General features: G+C 34.1%; 1 protein-coding gene across 7 annotated transcripts in view; it reads right to left on the bottom strand.

Moving 5' to 3' along the window:
* Positions 1–18,162, bottom strand: part of KANSL1L (KAT8 regulatory NSL complex subunit 1 like) — a 122,611-nt gene that overhangs the window by 52,386 nt on the left and 52,063 nt on the right. For all 7 annotated transcript variants that reach the window (XM_070458593.1, XM_070458592.1, XM_070458591.1 and 4 more), the window contains exons 3-5: positions 16,741–16,882; positions 8,392–8,589; positions 6,616–6,737 (exon numbers count right to left, since the gene is read on the bottom strand). In XM_070458593.1, coding sequence (XP_070314694.1) covers positions 6,616–6,737; positions 8,392–8,589; positions 16,741–16,882 — 462 coding nt within the window. The remainder of the gene's footprint in view (positions 1–6,615; positions 6,738–8,391; positions 8,590–16,740; positions 16,883–18,162) is intronic.

Raw genomic sequence — 18,162 nt, forward strand, 5'->3', positions numbered from 1 at the left:
TTATTCAAAAGTTTTTGACACTTGAGTAGAATCATCATTCCTCCTATTGCCTTGGGTACTTCTTTCCATAATAAATTCTATATTATGCTTTAAAGTTAATAAAATGTGTTGAGTAATTTCTCTTTATTCACTAAATCTCTAGATATAAGCTAACATATAACATCCAAAGCAAAGAACAATAGTGATGTTACAAAGAGATATATATTTTAAGCTGTATTGAGAACTGTTTTTCATTTGTTTGAAAAAATGGAATTCTTTACAAATAAACATTTGATTGAAGACTATTAGCACTAGAAATTACTTTAGAAAATATTTGTATGCTAGTAAATTTAGAATGAAAAAAGTGCAATGTAAAGAAATTAACTGACTTGCCCAAGGTCACAAAATGCTGAAAACAAAAAGTACATGATAAAAGTATATATGTATTTCCATAATCTCAAGTTACCCACAAACCACTAAATTAAAAGCCACTATAACTAAGCATAAACAAAAGCTAAAACCTTTTGGGGGGGAGAAAGGAGATTAAATGTCCCAAGGCAGTATTTTAGAGAAGGTATGTTTTCCTAATGTAATATGAAAATAAAATGTAATAGGAGAAAAAAAGCCAATAGTGTGTTTATCCTCAATTTAAGAGTACTTGGTTTAATTACAGTAAAGTAATGCTCAAAATTCTACAAGCCAGGTTTCAACAGTACATGAACCGTGAATGTCCAGATCATCAACCTGGATTTAGAAAAGGTAGAGGAACCAAAGATCAAATTGCCAACATCTGCTGGATCATCAAAAAAGCAAGTGAGTTCCAGAAAAACATCTACTTCTGTTTTATTGACTATGCCAAAGCCTTTGACAGTGAACCACAACAAACTGTGGAAAATTCTGAAAGAGATGGGAATACCAGACCGCCTGACCTGCCTCCTGAGAAATCTGTATGCAGGTCAGGAAGCAACAGTTAGAACTGGACATGGAACAACACAATGGTTTCAAATAGGAAAAGGAGTACATCCAAGGCTGCATATTGTCACCCTGCTTATTTAACTTAAATGAAGACCACATCATGAGAAATGCTGGGCTGGAGGAAGCACAAGCTGGAATCAAGATTTCTGGGAGAAATATCAATAACCTCAGACACGCAGATGACACCACCCTTATGGGAGAAAGTGAAAAAGAACTAAAGAGCCTCTTGATGAAAATGAAAGAGGAGAGTGAAAAAGTTGGCTTAAAACTCAACATTCAGAAAACTAAGATCATGGCATCTGGTCCCATCACTTCATGGCAAATAGATGGGGAAAAAGTGACAGACTTTATTTTGGGGGGCTCCAAAATCACTGCAGATGGTGACTGTAGCCGTGAAATTAAAAGACTCTTGCTCCTTGGAAGGAAAGTTATGATCGACATAGACAGCATATTAAAAAGCAGAGATATTACTTTGCCAACAGAGGTCCGTCTGGTCAAAGCTATGGTTTTTCCAGTGGTCATGTATGGATGTGAGAGTTGGACTATAAAGAAAGCTGAGCGCTGAAGAATTAATGCTTTTGAGCTGTGGTGTTGAAGACTCTTTGGAGAGTCCCTTGGACTGCAAGGAGATCCAACCAGTCCATCCTAATGGAAATCAGGCCTGAATATTCACTGGAAGGACTGATGCTGAAGTTGAAACTCCAATACTTTGGCCACCTGATGCGAAGAACTGACTCATTGCAAAAGACCCTGATGCTGGGAAAGACTGAAGGCAGGTAGAGGGGATGACAGAGGATGAGATGGTTGAATGGCATCACCGACTCAATGGACATGAGTTTGAGCAAACTCCAGGAGTTGGTGATGGACAGGGAGGCCTGGCGTGCTGCAGTCCATGGGGTCGCAAAGAATTGGGACACGACTGAACGACTGAACTGAACTAACTGAAGAAAGAAGGTACCTTCCCCTAGAGAGAATCTGCATTTGACTTTGCATCTATCTTGTAGTGTCATCCATTATAGAATCATTTTAAACTAGGGATTCCTTGATGACTCACTGATGGAAATCTGGACTGAAAATCCATGTTAAATCCCTATAATGTTCACATTATTTCAATATAGGTTTGCTATTTTAAGGCAACTCTCCCCATGGTGCCCCAGGAGTGGAAAAAGGGAAACAGTTTGTTTTTTTTTAAATGAAGTATAATTGATTTACAATGTTGTGCTTGTGATATGCAGCAAAGAATATGAAAAAGAAATATATATATACATATATTTACACATACAAATATATATATATTTATAATATATATACAAAGGAATATATATACATATATATATAGGCAAGGCCATGGGCTTTGATTTATCATCCTCTAACCCAAGCTATTAAAACCTCACTTGATTTTTCTGAATCTGGCCTTTTCTCTTTCCACACACAGCTATCAAAACCTCAGCCTGATATTTGTCAGAATTTGGTCTCAGACAAAGTAGACTGCTGTGCCTTGTTTACTTTTCTGGGCTCTTGCTTTTTCTTTTTTTTTTTTAACTTTTGGTTTAGAAATGTTAACAGCATTCAATAATTTCTCATTTAAAAAGTAAACAATTGAAAAAGAAACTTTTATTCAATCCACCAATTCCCCTTCTGGGTACATATGCAGAAAATAAAAAGCTGGGACCTCAACAGATATTTGTATACCCCTGTTCACAGAAGCATTATTCACACTAGTCAAAAGGTGGAAGCAACCCAAAAGTTCATCCAAGGATCAATGGGTAAACAAAACAGCAACTCAGAGCCTGAGGGTTGTGGGGGAATCTGTTCTTAGAGACTGGATGACTGCCTGGCTGACTGCAGGCCTAACTGCCCCCCTCTCTCCCTAACAGGTTCTGAGCAGTGCCCGAGACCTTGTGCCACAGAGCTTAGGCATGAGACTGGGGATGCAGAAGTGGCCTACCCTGCTTCACTGAACAGCCTGTTTTCAGGGAGGAGGAAGGGGGAGACATCTATCAATACATTGGGTGAGGGGGCATGGGGGTGTCAGAGAGGCAAGTGTGTTGTGTTACTATGTCAATAAACTGATTTAAAGTTTAAAACAATGTTCATACATAAAGCAGAATTTTATTCCCTTAAAAAGGGAATGTTGACATATGCTACAACATGGATGAACCTTGACAACATTATGCTAAGTGAAACAAGGCAATCACAAATGGACAAAAACTATATGATTTCATTTATATAAAATACCTAGCATAGTCAGCCTCATAGAGATATAGAATAGAACGGTGGTTGCTAAGAACCAAGAAGAAGGAAGAATGTAGAGGTATCATTTAATAGATACAGAGTTTCAGTTTAGGAAGATGAAAAAATTTCTGGAGATGGATGATGGAGACTATTGACAAAAATGTGAATCACTTAATGCTCCTAGAACTTAAAAGTGGTTAAAATGGTAAATCTTATGATATGTACATAATTCTTACTCAAAAGAATTTTCTTACCTTCACATTTACTTTAATTCAAAAAGTGAATAGTAAGTGCTTTGTGGTTTGAATACCATTAACAGAGTAAGCCCTTACTCTTGAAAATCTCTAAGTTTAAAAGATGTTTTGTTCATATTAAACTACATGTAAAGGAAAAAAATACCAAGAATATTGGAAAAACAGAAAGAAGCGAGAAATAATACTAGGCCTCATTGACATGGGCTTCCCTTGTGGCTCAACTGGTAAAGACTCCGCCTGCAATGTGGGAGACCTGGGTTTGATCCCTGGATTGGGAAGATCTCCTGGCGAAGGGAAAGGCTACCCACTCCAGTATTCTGGCCTGGAGACTTCCTTAGGGTCGTAAAGAGTCAGACATGTGACTTCACTTTCATTTAACATTTTACTCCCAGTCGGAAGCTTCACAAATAATAAATTTTACATTGCTTCAATATAGATATCTCTTAAAACTTTTCCATATATTACTATAATGTGAAATTATATATTTGATTAATTTTTAAAATCTATGATAATACTCTTAAATATGAGTAATGCAAAATAATCTGTTAAATTATTTTACATTACTTTCTCCTGTCATAAGATTCCTCCATAACTTTGTGGTATGTATCTCTACATTTCCCATCTGTAGCTCTTTCTCTTCTCCTTATTTTAATAAAGATGTTTACATATCTTCCCTCTTAAAAACAAAAACACCTTCCTTGACTTTGTGTATTCATTTTATTTCAGCCTTTACAGTCAGCACCCTTGCAAATACAGTCTGGACTCCTCTCTATTTCATCTCCTGTTCCGTTCATAATCAACTCTTATTTCTGTCATGTCACACTACATAGTCTTGCTAAAGTCTCAACTGACAAAACCAAGAGATATTTTTTAGTACCTCTCTTTGGTATCTAACACAATGGCCACATATCCTCAAAATTTTCTTTCAGTGTTATTATTTTCTTATCTGTAATATATTCTAGTTTCTATGTTTCTGGTTAATATATTATAGTATATACTATCATAAATATAATTTTTACAAATTTTTTATGAGATCTGGAGTATCCCCCAAATCATTTGTTTCATATAGCAGTTTACAGTTATCTGGTAACAAGACTTATTAAACTTAAAGATCAATTAGGCATTTAAAAAACTTAACAGTCTAAATTCTCTCATCTTCTCTCAGAGTTGATGAAAGGGAACTGTGTTACATTTTCTAGCAAATGTTAGAAAATAAATATTATAATCTTTCCTTCAAGGGAATATGACATTTTGATAGGAAATGTGAAAATAAGCGCTTTTTGAAAAAAAACTCATGTATAAAGTATTTGGAAAAAAAAGTTCATTGTTGTCAAAAATAAACACGTTAGTAAAAACAAAATTAATTAAAACACATACATCAGCACATTTCAAAATGCTGGAGGGCAAAATTTTACCTGCTCTTAAGTCTATCAAATAATTTTAGGTTTTCAACCTGTTACAAACTTTCAGAAATAATCTTTCAAATTAGTGTGTAGGAACAACTACTTAACATCAGGAAAGATGGCAATTACTAGCTGATTTCAATAAGAACCTTTTGACTATATAAAGATAGGATTGAAAAAGTATCATGATTTGGTAAACATAGCCAATGTTACATTTCTTTCATTTGGATTTGTATATTTTTATGAAGTACATTTTTCAACTATGACAGCTATTAAAACCAAATATTCAAACAACTCCACACAATTCCACTATTATTATATGGTATTTTAAACAATTACATGTTTAACCTACTAAACTGTTTACGCCATTTAAAAGTGAAGATTTTGTCTTCTTAATCATTGTGTTCCTAGGACTTTAGGTATACAGCAACAGTTAAGCAATAAATACTTTGTGAATAAACGATCAAAAATATATGCAAGTACATTAAGATGAAAATTAGTACACACATACACACACATACCACACCCACATTAAGTATAACAGCATAAGGCCTAGTTAGGTAAACAAAATGTTATCTAAAATTGACACAGCCCCAAATCACAGTTTGATAGTGCTTAGTGGCTCAATTTGTAATTATGACTTTTTTAATGAGGAAATGTTCTCATAAATGAAAATATTATTAGAACACATTAGAATCTTTACTTTCAAGAGAATCATCAGTGCTACAAGGATTGAATATAAAGTCAACAAAAATAAAAGTAAAACCAACAGAATAACTGTTTCCATAATAGAATAATGTAAAAATGACCCTGTACACACAAAACTGTAAAACTATTAAAAATTACTTTCAAAACAACAAATTAGAAATAAAAATAATAGCATTTTTAAGACTTAGTTTATATCCACTAGTCTCATTAAGAATCTGATAGCTACTCAGCATAATTTTCACTGTGGTATAAATTTTCCATTCTTGTTACTTTTAATTTAATAATAAATCATATATAATTATTAATATGAATATTTCAAATACTAAATTACACTTAATTCTTTATGGTACTTAAGGCAAAGAAGCCACATTACAATTTTATTTGAAAAAAATTAGATGCACCAAATAATATTCTAGTAGGTTTTTAATTCTAATTTATCTTTAAAATGAAAGATTAAAAGAGAAAAGTAAGCAAAATAAAGGGCACAAATGCTGTTCCCAAAAGAGAATTCATAGTATCTATATTTTGCTAACATGACATAATAAATTGCTAAGGATTATAGAAATTACCATATTAACTACATTTAGTAAAAAATTTATCTTACAAAAGCTGAACTACAGAATGACTCATTTACAAAATGAGTAAACTTAAAGCTCAATTTTATGGATGGTATCTACCAATCAGTCTTCCATGCCCAAACTATATATAGGATCTTTTATTAAAATGCATTGCAACAGCAGTATGGAGCTGAAGACTACAAAATGTACAAAATGGAAGGCATTTTAAATATGGCAGTGCTTCTGAAGCAAATGATAGCACTGTTTTTCTTTTTAAGAAACATTAAAAAGCTTCCCAGAAAGCTTTCGTCCTCATTCTCAGGTTTACAGTTCCCTTAGTTATAAAAGTTTTATGTTATCTAAAAATGTATCCATGGTTTATGGATTGTACTCTAATAATGCTTAAGAAAAAAAAGAAGTTACAATACTTAAAAGATCAAAACAAAATAAAAATAAATCAAGCAAAGCCAAACTGAGAAGTAAAACTAACCCACTGATACCTACCTCCTGGAAATGCCATTAGCCAGACATTTATGGCTACACGATTTAGAAGAGAGGGGTGATGATGTAGGGGACAAGTTGAGAGGGGCAATCAAACTATTGATGATTTCAGTCAACTGTGCACTCTGCAAGAAAATATTAAACCTTTTACTGCTGCTAACAAGAGATACGGTTAAATCTCAGAACTTTAGTGCCTATTAAAGTTTAACCTCTCATGAAACAAGTAAATGTTTGTTTTAGTAAATAGTTTACTCTATAAAGACAATTTATACCATTACTGATTTTTCCATTTATTATAAATACATCTACATTTTTTAAGTACTCCTCTTTTTCCATATCCATTTTTGCTCAGTTCCTTTGTCTACTCATCCTATCCTCTAAAACACTGAAATTCAGCTGATAGCATCTATAAAATGCTTCCTTTGAGGTAGCCAAATTAATAATAACAAACTCATAACTATAATTTATTAAATGCCATCTATATGCCAGGCACTAAATTAAGCTCTAAACATAGATTACTGCTAATCTTTACAACTAACCTGCAAAGTAGATAATATTAAAACTACTGATACTGCTATTATTAAAATCAATTATAGATGAGGCAGCTGAAGAAAAGCTAGATTAAGCTGCTCGATCAAGGATTATAAAATTGGTATGGTGTGGAGCTAGGACAACTCGGTGCTCTGTGACAACCTACAGGTAACAGGATGGGACGGGTGGGAAAGAGGTTCAAGAGAAAGGGGCTATATATATATATATATATATATACACATACACATATATACTTATGGCTGATTCATGTTGTATGACAGAAATCAACACAACATTATAAAGCAATTATCCTCAAATTAAAAATAAATTTAAAAGGAAAAGAAATGGATCTAGAATTCAAGCTTAGGCTTCCTTCTCAAATTTTTTCCTAATTTAAATATACCAGTTTTTTCAGATACCCCAAATTTTCATTCTCTTATCCAAAATTTACATGTAACCTATTTGTAATATATAATAAATATTAATTATTCTCAAAACAATCACATATAACAACTGTAATATGCATAAGCCATATAAATGGAAACAATACATTTTTACCAAAGAATGACACCTTTTTCATTACACATGTCATCTACTATAGTTCATTACAGAAAAAAGGGAAAGTATGAAGAGGTTTCAAAAATGAAAAGAAAATAACCTATAATAATATTTCACAGAGAAAACCATTGCTAATTATCTTTTGCTAATTATACATCCATCTTCCAAGACCAAATTTTTATTGAATATTTATGAGTTATTCATAAGAGGATTTAAATATCAGAAAAAGTTTTGGAATCAAAGTAACTTATCAGAGATTCATTAAGACTATTTCCACGATCATTTTTTAATGAAATAACCCACATTCCAATGTTATCTTTCACTAAAATCTTCTATCAATAAATCAATCAAACACCCCACTCAGATCTATTAAGTGGTACCCTAGTTCTTTCTCCGTGAAAAAAGTTCAGTGATGAGCAATTTTGTTAGAATACAAGAGTTTCCAACCCTAGTATAATGAGTTATCACCCTATAGCTATGTGCCAATGCTTAACATATTATATTTAAATAATTTTAATTATATCACGATTAGAACTAGATATGCTAAATATTTTAATTGTACTTAATGTCAAATGACCAACTTCAATAACCAATGTCTTAAGAAATTGATATTCTTAAGAAACACATTTAAGTAGAACAGTTTACAAAATCCATTCAAAGTCATTTCAAGCCACTCATATTTCACATTACCTGTTTTTCTATATTGCGAAGAAGCAGCGTAGGGCTACTTGGTGACATTTCAAAATCTTGTTCTGGTAAAGGATCTTGACTCTCTTGAGGGATTTGGGGATTCCCAGACGTGTTTAAGGAAGCTGGTTGGTCTGCAAATTGTACTTGCTTTTTCAATATGTCTTTTGAAAGTCGACATTCTTCTAAGATCACTATCCCCTAGACAAACAGCAATTAAAGAGTTGCAATGAAAACAAATTGATTGCTGGAAGAACTTTAATGTTATGATGCATGTGAACCACGCTTTTTATTATTCCCTGGAAATCAGAAAATAGACAGTTGGAAGTACTAGTTTTTTTTTTAAGTGTCAACATTTTTTAAAATTATTTATTTAAATTGGAGGCTAATTACTTTACAATGGGTGTACATGTGTCCCCCGTCCTGAACCCCACCCCTACCTCCCTCCCCATCCCATCCCTCAGGGCTGTCCCAGTGCACCGGCTTTGAGTGCCCTGTTTCATGCATCAAACTTGGACGGAAGTACTAGTTTAACTCTGTAAAAAAGTCACAGATCTAAACTAAAATAAAGTGAAAGTGAAGTCGCTCAGTTGTGTCTGACTCTTGCAACCCCATGGACGATACAGCCTACCAGGCTCTTCTGTCCATGGGATTCTCCAGGCAAGAATACTGGAGTGGGTTTCCATTTCCTTCTCCAGAGGATCTTCCCCACCCAGGGATTAAACCCGGGTCTCCCGCATTGCAGGCAGATGCTTTACCCTCTGAGCCACCAGGGAAGCCCAAACTAAAATAACATGTATATATTTGATGGATTAGTCTTGTAAAGAACTGTCATAAATTATATATAAGCGATTACCTTTCTTATTGGTTTTAGTTATTAGCATTAAAAGCATGATACATTCAGAATAAAGAAAAAGTTGGAAGGAATGATGCTGAAGTTCCAATACTTTGGCCACCTGATGCGAAGAGCCAACTCACTGGAAAAGACCTTGATGCTAGGAAAGATTGAGGGCAAGAGGAGAAGGGGACGACAGAGGATGAGATGGTGGATGGCATTACCGACTCAATGGACATGAGTTTGAGAAAACTCCAGGAGATAGTGAAGGACAGGGAAACCTGTAGTGTTGCAGTCCATGGGGTCACAAAGAGTCGGACAAGACTGAGTGACTGAACAACAAATTTCATAAATTAAAATATCAAACTTACAAACAGCCAAACAACAATCTAACTTTATATTAACTCCTTTCAGAGCATTCTAGAGAACCCCAACACTGTTGTGACCAGCCAGCAACCATGGATAGGACTGTACTATTGAGAAAAAGTACTCTCTAAACTAATCAAGTTCTCTTTGCTTACAGAGTAGACAGGTTAATAATATAGACACAAGTTTTCAACTTTAAGGGGTATTTTCTGAAATGTAAGTAACTGGAGAAATGAGTAGGGATCTAGCTGCCTCTGTATTCCCTGCCTACCATTCACACACACATACTACTCATCTGGCTTGCTGAACTTTCTCCCCCATTCCCTATCTTCTTCACTCCAACTGTCCTTATCCTTAGGTCCCTTAGAAGTAACAAAGAAATGAGAGAAAGGGGAGAAAGGAGTGCACAAGTGTCATTTGAATGGTTTTATAGTTCTCACCATAATATTTCTTCCCATCCTATCCATTTTATTACACTTGCCCCTGCAAATAATACATATTACTATGAAACATTTAAGTGTGTGTGTATATTGTGTGCATATGTGTATATTACTATTTTTCTGGCAAAATGTCAATAAGTTCCTGTAGGCTAGTTGCAAAGATATTAAATGCCTAATGTGGCTAAAATATTATATTCTTGAAATGAAAAACAGACTAAAACAATAATACAAGCGTACAGTATTTCAAGATGGGATAAATTAAATTGCCATGGCCTAGCTTATATCACGGAGAAGGCAATGGCACCCAACTCCAGTACTCTTGCCTGGAAAATCCCATGGACGGAGGAGCCTGGTAGGCTACAGCCCATGGGGTCGCGAAGAGTTGGACACGACTGAGCAACTTCACTTTCACTTTTCACTTTCATGCATTGGAGAAGGAAACGGCAACCCACTCCCGTGTTCTTGCCTGGACAATCCCAGGGACGGCGGAGCCTGGTGGGCTGCCGTCTATGGGGTCGGACAGAGTCGGACACGACTGAAGCGACTTAGCAGCAGCAGTAGCTTATATCATGTGTAAGTGCTATACATAGGGTGGAAACCACCTACAGATTATATGTTATATATCAGTAATCTTAGTTTACACTATAGTTGAGAGAATATATCACTTTAGAATTAACATATTCAGATACTGTATTAAGTATCCATTTTAGTATTTTATAGTAATATATTACAAACGATGCTTAGTAAAAGTAACATTTCTTAAACTATAACAGCACTAGTAACTTTTACAAAGATAAGAGAGTCCAACTGTTGATCCTACTTCAATGACTATTTTTAGAGAATGCACAAATATGGCTCTCTAGAAATCTCAAGAAATGTATTTAAAAGCAGCTTCTGTTTTACTTGATATTTTAAAAATTAAATTAGATTTGACAGACATAGTATCATCCACCTCAAAAGTTCTTGAAAGTATCTGAAATATCTACCCCAAATTTGTACAAGTCTCTATAAGGTTTTTCACAAGTACTTGATACAAAAGAAACATAAGTTTTCACTATATTATTTATATTTTCATTTGTTTTTATTATAGTTTATATTATGGGCCAGGCTGCTGTAAATTACCATGATTTTATTATCCCTACTTACAACATTATTTCTAGGGAAAAACTGATTCTGAATTTCAAAAGTCCAATTTGCAAACCTTTAAAATACTACCTTTTTATAAGTAGAAGGCCTGCTATCGTTTATTCAATTAAGAAAAACATTTAAAAAATTCAGCAAGGGAATCACTCATAACCAACTTCATAATCCATTTTGTTCTCTTAAACTGTTGTCCTGGACAAAACTCTCACAGTATAAGAATGGCCCACAATTTTTCTCTGCCATAACCAAGAACAGAGAAGAAAGTAAAGAAGATTAAATCTTCTGGAGATATTGCAGAAATAAGTTTCTGTTCTTAAAAATCAGGAAAAAAATATATGTGTTGGGTCACCATGATAGTTATTTTACAATGTTTGCTAATCATAACTCAATCTGAATTTAAAAAAAAAAATCAGGAAAATAGTCTAATGATAGATAAAATAACATAAATAAAAAACACAACGTTTTTTTAGAAGGATAAACTGGGTTAACTGAGACAAGTGAAAAGTCAAGCATAAGATGAAAGCAAATCAGTTGCTCAGAGATGACAACCATTCCTGATAATAACGCTAGAGAGATCCCCACTTCCACTCCCAGATTCCTCATTAGAGATGACATAAAAAATATAAACAATTGCCTCAGTGTAACAGGAGGGAAGGGGGCAGGGCACAACCTTTAAAAGAACAAGACACCCATAGTATAAGACAAAAATTGGTTAGAACCAACCAGGCCAAAGATGGTGGAATATTTGACTTCCAGTGGAGCTCGGGCCTCTTATACGCACATGGTGCTACATTAGCATGCTCAATGACACACCCCCCAGTGCCAAGACAGCTCTGAGGTGGACCGTAAAAGGTCAAAAAGTGGGCATAGCGCAATTCCTGGAAATCTCCATCCCTTTTCCCTAAATAGTTGGACTAATCCTCCCACGTGCTAGCCTATGAAATTACCCAGCCCATAAAAACTGACCACATCATATTTCAGGGCCTTTCACCTTCTGAGACGTCCTACACTCTGTCTGTAGAATGTGTTTCTCTCTAAATAAATCCACTTCTTTCCTATCACTTTGTCTCTCACTAAATTCCTTCTGTGATGAGACATCAAGAGAACCTGAGTGTCATTAAGTCCTGAGATCACGTGTGATCTCAATTAAAAGACCATGGGTTCAATTTCCAGTCTGGATTCTGGCTGGGTTTTCATCCTGGCCTGTGGGATCAAGTTCCATCTGAGATGCATGGTGTCATCAGTGACATTTTATATAAAGTCATCAAAACTTTTTAAGCAAAAACTTACATGAAAATTTTTTAAATAAAATAAAACTAATTTTAAGCAAAAACTTAAATGAAAAATTTTAAAATAAAATACACAATTTAAGATGTGGAAGACCCTATTATAAGATAACAGAAGAAATCTAAAAGAGAAATTATTTAATATAGTTTAGCCAGTTTCTCCAACTAAGAAAAATTATTTTTAAAAAAATTAAAGTGAAAAGAAGCTACTGTCTAAGTAAAAGCTGGAGCAGAGAATACGAGAAATATGGAAGCTGTCATGTGTTGACAAAATTGTTGCAAGAACAAGGAAGGGATGTTGCTAATACTCTTCTAAAAATTGAAGCAAAATTTATACCATCTGGACTGTGTCAAAGAATGGGCAATGACACACTCTAGGTCATCTGTCCCTTATTTTACCCTATGAAAACACTGTGTGCTTCCTGACCAGAGATACACAGTAACACCTATTTTAAAAAGCTGTTTATAAGGTAGGACATGGAAGAAACCTAGACATCCACTTGCAGATGAATAAACAAGGGAGTTGTAGTACATACACATAATGGAATATTACTCAGCTGTAAAAAGGAACACATTTGAGTCAATTCTAATGAGGTGGATGAAACTGGAGCCTATCATAAAGAGTAAAGTAAGTTAGAAACAGAAAGACAAATACTGTATATTAACACATATATATGAATTTAGAAAGACGGCAATGATGATCCCACATGTAGGGCAGCAAAGGAGATACAGATGTAAAGAACAGACTTTTGGACTCAGCGGGAGAAGGCGAGAGTGGGATGATTTGAGAGAATAGCATTAAAACAAGTACATTACCATATGTAAAACAGATGATGAGCGCAAGTTCCATGCAAGAAGCAGGGCACCCAAAGCCGGTGTTCTGGGATCACCCAGAGGGACAGGGTGGGCAGGAAGGTGGGAGGGGGTTCAGGATGGGGGGACATACCTATGCCCGTGGCCAATTCATGTTGATGTATATGGCAAAAACCATCACAATCTTGTAAAGTAATTATCCTCCAATTAAAATAAATTAATTTAAAAAATAAAAATGCTTTTTATAAAAGAGCATCTCAATTTCTTTCCCTTCTCCTTATCTCTGAGAAGAGTTTTTTTCCCCTTTCAATATACAATAAATAAAAAGTTCTATCTCACTTACAATGCATTAAACCACTCTTCTCAATTTTTGAACTACAAAAATTCAAGAAGATATAAGAGTAAAAAGTTGTTTTGCCTATTCAATATAATAGTTAATACATCAACTAACCTGCACATAAGTAAGCAATTAAATATCTTGATTATTTCTAAAAAAGGTAAGGCAAAACTACCAAAGTAAAGAAACATGTATTTTGATGGCTAATTATAATGACATTCTCCATAAAATAAACATAATCTGACTCTTATGGAAACAAAGGGTCAGATACACACCTAGCTTGAACCAACAAAAAATTTAAAGCCATATAAAAGCCATATTATTGCTGGAAAGATTTATTACCTTAAAATAATTGACTACAAATAGATATTATATAAACATATAACCAAAATTCAAAAAATGTTTAAACAACAAGTGTAAAGTATTGCTTAGAACACAGAATATTAAAATACCCTTTCTCAAGTCAAAGCAAAATGAACCAGACTGTCTAGATTCAGATATAAAACTTAGTTATCAATTCAACTAGGAATAATTTTCTTGGAAATTTCCAAATTGCTTTAAACTTAATTTGTTCTTAGAACTCTACTGGCTATAAAAAACACTTGTGACATCTTTCAAAGAAAATGATCAAGGAAGGGAACTTTTCTGGTGATCTTGAGAGGATTGGGAGATAGCCACGATTAAGGCCCAGCTAAAGATGTTTAAAAATGAGAAACAAACTGAACAGGACTTGCATCAAGAAATTATTCCTGAACATGGCCGCGTCAAATTCAACAAACAGAATGGGTAAGCCTAAGGTTTTAGGTCTATGCTTCTATCCACCTTCCTACAAACATCATCACCAAATTTTACAAAGTATTAAATGATATTCATGACTTGCCTAGCTTCCTCTCCCATCCCTGAACAACTCATACTTTCTGCTTTTTTGAATACAATACTAATTTGTCATTCCTAAAACAGATCATGCTGTTATATGCCTTCAATTCTTTTTTTATATTAATTTATTGACTTTAATTTGAAGCTAATTACTTTATAATACTGTGGTGGTTTTTGCCATACATTGACATGAATCAGCCATGGGCATAAATGTTTCCCCCCATCCTGAACCCCCCTCCCACCTCCCTCCCCTTTCTGGGTTGTCCCAGTGCACTGGCTTTGAGTGTCCTGCTTTATGCATCGAACTTGGACTGGACATCTATTTCACATATGATAATATACAGTTTCAATGCTATTGTCTCAAATCATCCCACCCTCGCCTTCTCTCAGAGTCCAGAAGTCTGCTCTTTACATCTGTGTCTCTTTTGCTGTCTAGCATATAGGGTCATTATTACCATCTTTCTAAATTTCATATATATGCGTTAATATGCTGTATTGGTGTTTTTCTTTCTGACTTACTTCACTTTGTATAATAGGCTCCAGTTTCATCACCTCATTAGAACTGACTCAAATGTGTTCTATTTAATAGCTGAGTAGCATTCCATTGTGTATACGTACCACAACCTTCTTCTCCATTCATCTGCCGATGGACTAATTTAGGTTGTTTCCACATCCTGGCTATTGTAAACAGTGCTGAGATGAACATTGGGATAACACGTGTCTCTTTCATTTCTGGTTTCCTCAGTGTGTATGTCCAGCAGTGGGATTGCTGGGTCATATGGCAGTTCTATTTTCAGTTTTTTAATGCCTTCAATTCTTTAAGGAATTCCTTTTTCAGTTCCACAGGTTCATTAAGCAAACTACTATTTATCCTCCAAAGTTATACTAAAGCATTACCTCTTTACTGATGTTTGCTCTGATCTGCAAACCCCTGAAGACAGAGTTAAACACTCTCTCTATGCCACACCTATATCTTATTAAAACCACATATCATCCACATATTGCATTATATTAAAATCAACTATATTTTACATGCTCTCTCTCTCCTACCAGAATATAAACTCACAATAGAATTTAAAACTCAATAATCCTTATTGATGTGCAGACCCTAGGTGGGGTTAGGCTAACTGCATGGTTTGAGGACTCTATTTCCTTCCCTTCTCAGCATTTTTTTGTTTCAGACTAGCCACCATCAACCTTACAATATTATTTCCATTATGTCCGGTTTCACTATGTAGAATATGGTTTCTCATAAAACCAAAGGTAGAAATTTTTTTGTTCTTAGATTCCACATACAAGTGATATAATAAAGTATTTGTTTTTCTCTGTCTGGCTTACTTCACTTAGTATGATAATCTCTATGTCTATCCTTGTTGCTGCAAATTGCATTATTTCATTATTATTCATTAAAATAATACAAATAAACTCATATACGAAACAGAAATAGACCCACAGACATAGAGAAAAGAACTTATGGCTACCAAAGGGGAAAGGGGGAGGGATAATTCAGTTTGGGGTTAACATATACACACTGTTATACAGAAAATAGTTAACCAACAAGCACATACTGTATAGCACAGGGAACTATATGGAATATTTTGTAATACGCTATAAGGAAAAAGGACCTGAAAAAAATGGATATATACGTATGTATAACTGATACACTCTGCTGTACAGCTGAAAGCACATAACATTGTTGACTATACGCCAACATAAAATGCAAATTTTAAAGAATATGTTGGGATCAGTAGCATGGGGAAAGGGAATTGGATCAGGAAGGACTATACAAATACTCCAACTGTAAGGTAATGCTTTATTATTCTAAAAACTACACCCAAACTAGTAAAAATTTTATATTTGATAAATTTGGGGGTGAATACACAGGTATTAATTATATTGCGTTCTAGAACTTTTTTATGTGTTTATAATTTTTCTTGAAACAAAAAACTCTAAAGAGATTTCAATAAGATACACTCAGAATTTCACACAAGTTAAAATAAATGTCAACAAAGTCAGGCTTATAAAAAAATGTGTATCATTTGCATTAATTGGAATCCAGTAAAGAAATTCTTTAACTGCTTGATATGATAAAATGATTGTGAAAAATTTTTTAAATAGTTTCAACTTATAGAATATATAAAATCTTAAAACATTAACTACATTTTAATAAAGCCTAGTAACAATTATTTTATGTGGAGAGATGAGAAGAAACTAAAACCAGTATTTTTTCTTTTTAAACAGAAGAACACACAATACCTTGGAGGCACGAATCTGCCTGTGAACATCTGTTAGTTGTTGGATTTTGTATTCTAGCTCTGAAATCTGGGCTTGAAGCCATGTCCATCGGCTGCCAACTCTTGCTCTGTCTACAAGCCACTTCCATTCAGTGCTACAGTCACTGTGAACAAGACAAACACAGCTAGTTAAAGCACAAAGACAGTTATGTTTTCACACACATTGCTTAATACCTTCCTTGACTCTTGTCATACAATCCCAAATTCATTTACAAAGCATCTAATTACATTAAAGAAGAGTGGTACATCAACTTCTTTTCAAATATTTTATTTCCTTATCTTTATTTCCCATAAACACCTGTTTTCATTCAATATTGTATACCTGGTAGGATAATCCCCTTGTTATTTAATATTTTGTTAATGGTCAAGGGCTGAAACAGAAGTAGATCAGCCAAGGGAAAGAAACAAAAATGTCAGTACTAACACCACGCAAAAACTGTTACATGAGCCTTTTATATATAAGCAGGTATGAAGTACAGGACAAGTCGTTTGAACTGTACTAGATCTAAATCCATGTAATAAACCACACAGTACTCAATTTTACTATATGTAACCTTCATTTGCTAAAATGGGTATCAATATTTTTAAATGGAAAAAATTATCAAAAACAGGAACACTGCTATGTTACAAATATATAAATCTTGACATGTTAATTAAGATAAAGTTTGTTAAAAACCTGATTCCTAGGATTCACAGTTCAGAAATGACAAAAAATTTATATAAAGTCTTTCTTTCATGAATATTTGAAAATGAGATTTGCATCTTATCTCCTTTATCTTTTGGCAAAAGCACTGCTCTAATCCACAGTTTGTGAGATTACAAATTAACTACTTTATGAAAATATTTCAACCATTCCAACTAGAAAACAATCACTTACAGTTCAGGGCGGGGAGGAGAGACAGGGTTTGTGTGTATTTTGGATAATTAATTAGGAGCATCATCTTGCCAAAGAAGAAACTGAAGATAGTATAACAGAAGAAATTGAAACTACAACTGAAGGGCAATAACTACTTAATGGCAAATCACAAACTTCATGAAAAACATGTATAAAAATTGCATTTATTGTCAAAACCCATTGAAGGCACAACAGCGAAAGTGAACCCTATTGTAAACTATGGACTTTGAGTGATGAAGATGTGTCAATGTAAGTTCATAGATTGTTATACAAACACTACCTTTATGCAGTATGTTGACAGTAAGGGAAGCCCTATCTGTGTAGGGACAGGGGATATATGGGAACTCTGTATTTTCAACTCAATTTTGCTATAAACCTAAAACTTCTCTAAAAAGTAAACTTTATTATTTTTATACATATAACCATAAAGAAATACCTTTCATATAAACTTTAGCCAGAGAAAACATTTAAGAGATCATTTCTTGTCAG

Source organism: Odocoileus virginianus, chromosome 30 (assembly GCF_023699985.2).
Source record: "Odocoileus virginianus isolate 20LAN1187 ecotype Illinois chromosome 30, Ovbor_1.2, whole genome shotgun sequence".
NCBI classification, from domain to species: Eukaryota; Metazoa; Chordata; class Mammalia; order Artiodactyla; family Cervidae; genus Odocoileus; species Odocoileus virginianus.